This window comes from Propithecus coquereli, unplaced genomic scaffold (genome assembly GCF_000956105.1).
Source record: "Propithecus coquereli isolate 6110/MARCELLA unplaced genomic scaffold, Pcoq_1.0 Scaffold8, whole genome shotgun sequence".
Classification (NCBI taxonomy): Eukaryota; Metazoa; Chordata; class Mammalia; order Primates; family Indriidae; genus Propithecus; species Propithecus coquereli.
Genome location: NW_012154173.1, coordinates 9,497,495 through 9,498,903, shown reverse-complemented (window position 1 = coordinate 9,498,903; position 1,409 = coordinate 9,497,495). Strand labels below are relative to the sequence as shown.

Sequence of the window (1,409 nt, the reverse complement as noted above, 5' to 3'; positions counted from 1 at the left end):
GCTACTCAGGAGGCTGAGGCAGGAGGATCGCTTGAGCCCAGGAGTTTGAGGTTACTGTGAGCTAGGCTGACGCCACGGCACTCTAGCCCAGGCAAGAGAGTGAGACTCTGTCTCGAAAAAAAAAAAAAAACAAGATTATAATTATTCATTAATATTTCATCTTACCCCTTAAGTAGATGTTACCTTGTACTTGGATCATCTATCTTTAAAGATGTAGAGTAATGCCTCAGAAAAGTTAAAACTGACATCTAATATCAGAATTTGTTAATCACTTTGGTATTCTGATAGAAAGGATATATACATGTAAATTTAACTCTCACCTTCTCAAGTTGATCCTGAAGACTAGTGGAGGCTTTATAACCAAGTTGTAATAGCATTGCTTCTGCAGCATTTTTTTTGGCTATCTTTTTATTGGGTCCTGTTCCAGTAGCAACTTCACTGCCTACCTTGACCTGGTAAGATTAAAGAAAGAAATTAATGATAGCTGTTTGGGTAAAAAGGAAATCCTTACATCACAAAGCAATATATTTATTCTACTCTCTAGCATCCAAAAATATAAAGTTCAGTCTCAAATAAAAACAGCAAGTAAGATAACATTTATGTAATATTATATATACAATTAAAAATACAGATGAAGAAAAATATGGAAAAATGGTCCTCAAAATGTCACTGGGGATTATCTCAGTATGGTAGAATTTTAGAGAATTTTTCCTTCCTTATATATTTATATGTTTTTTGATTTTTTAAACATTATATTTGTATTATTTACATAAGCAAGAAAATAAAATTAACATTTGAAGAGAGTTCATGTTGGTTATGACTACCTCCAGTATTCTTTATTTCAATTAATCAGCTGAAAGAGCTGAAATTCATATTGGTACCATTTAAAATAATGTTCACATTGCATCCTAAGTTTACAAAGATTTAGATTAAACAGGTCCTGAAGACAACTGACATATAAGAGTCACTACAATATTGTGGCTTAAAGCAAAGTTTCTGAGCCAGACTGGAATATGAAATTCAACTCTACTATTTCCTAGCTGTATGAACTGTGAAAATTATTTAACATCTCTAAGCCTCAAATTCTTTATCAGTAAAGTAGGAGTAATATCAACTAGCTCATTGTGTTGCTTTTAAAGTTAAATAAGATAATGTATGTAAACCACAGTGTTTAATCCATCATAATTGCTCAATTAACAGTAGCATTTTATCATTAAAACTATTCCACAGTTATCTTTTTTGAGCAATTCACACATGTATGTGTGTATTTAAATATACATCAGCCATCTTATATCCACATGTACATTTTCTGAGCTGGGCAATGCTGTTTTTTTTTTTTTTTTTTTTGAGACAGAGTCTCACTCTGTTGCCCTGGCTAGAGTGAGTGCCGTGGCATTAGCCTAGCTCAC

At 32.6% G+C, this 1,409-nt stretch overlaps 1 protein-coding gene across 1 annotated transcript in view; it reads right to left on the bottom strand.

Annotated features, from left to right (window-relative positions):
• The window catches only part of STAU2 (staufen double-stranded RNA binding protein 2), a 334,306-nt gene that overhangs the window by 181,794 nt on the left and 151,103 nt on the right, over positions 1-1,409 (bottom strand). The window contains exon 8 of the mRNA XM_012663103.1: positions 321-452. Within this exon, the coding sequence (XP_012518557.1) occupies positions 321-452 (132 nt within the window). The remainder of the gene's footprint in view (positions 1-320; positions 453-1,409) is intronic.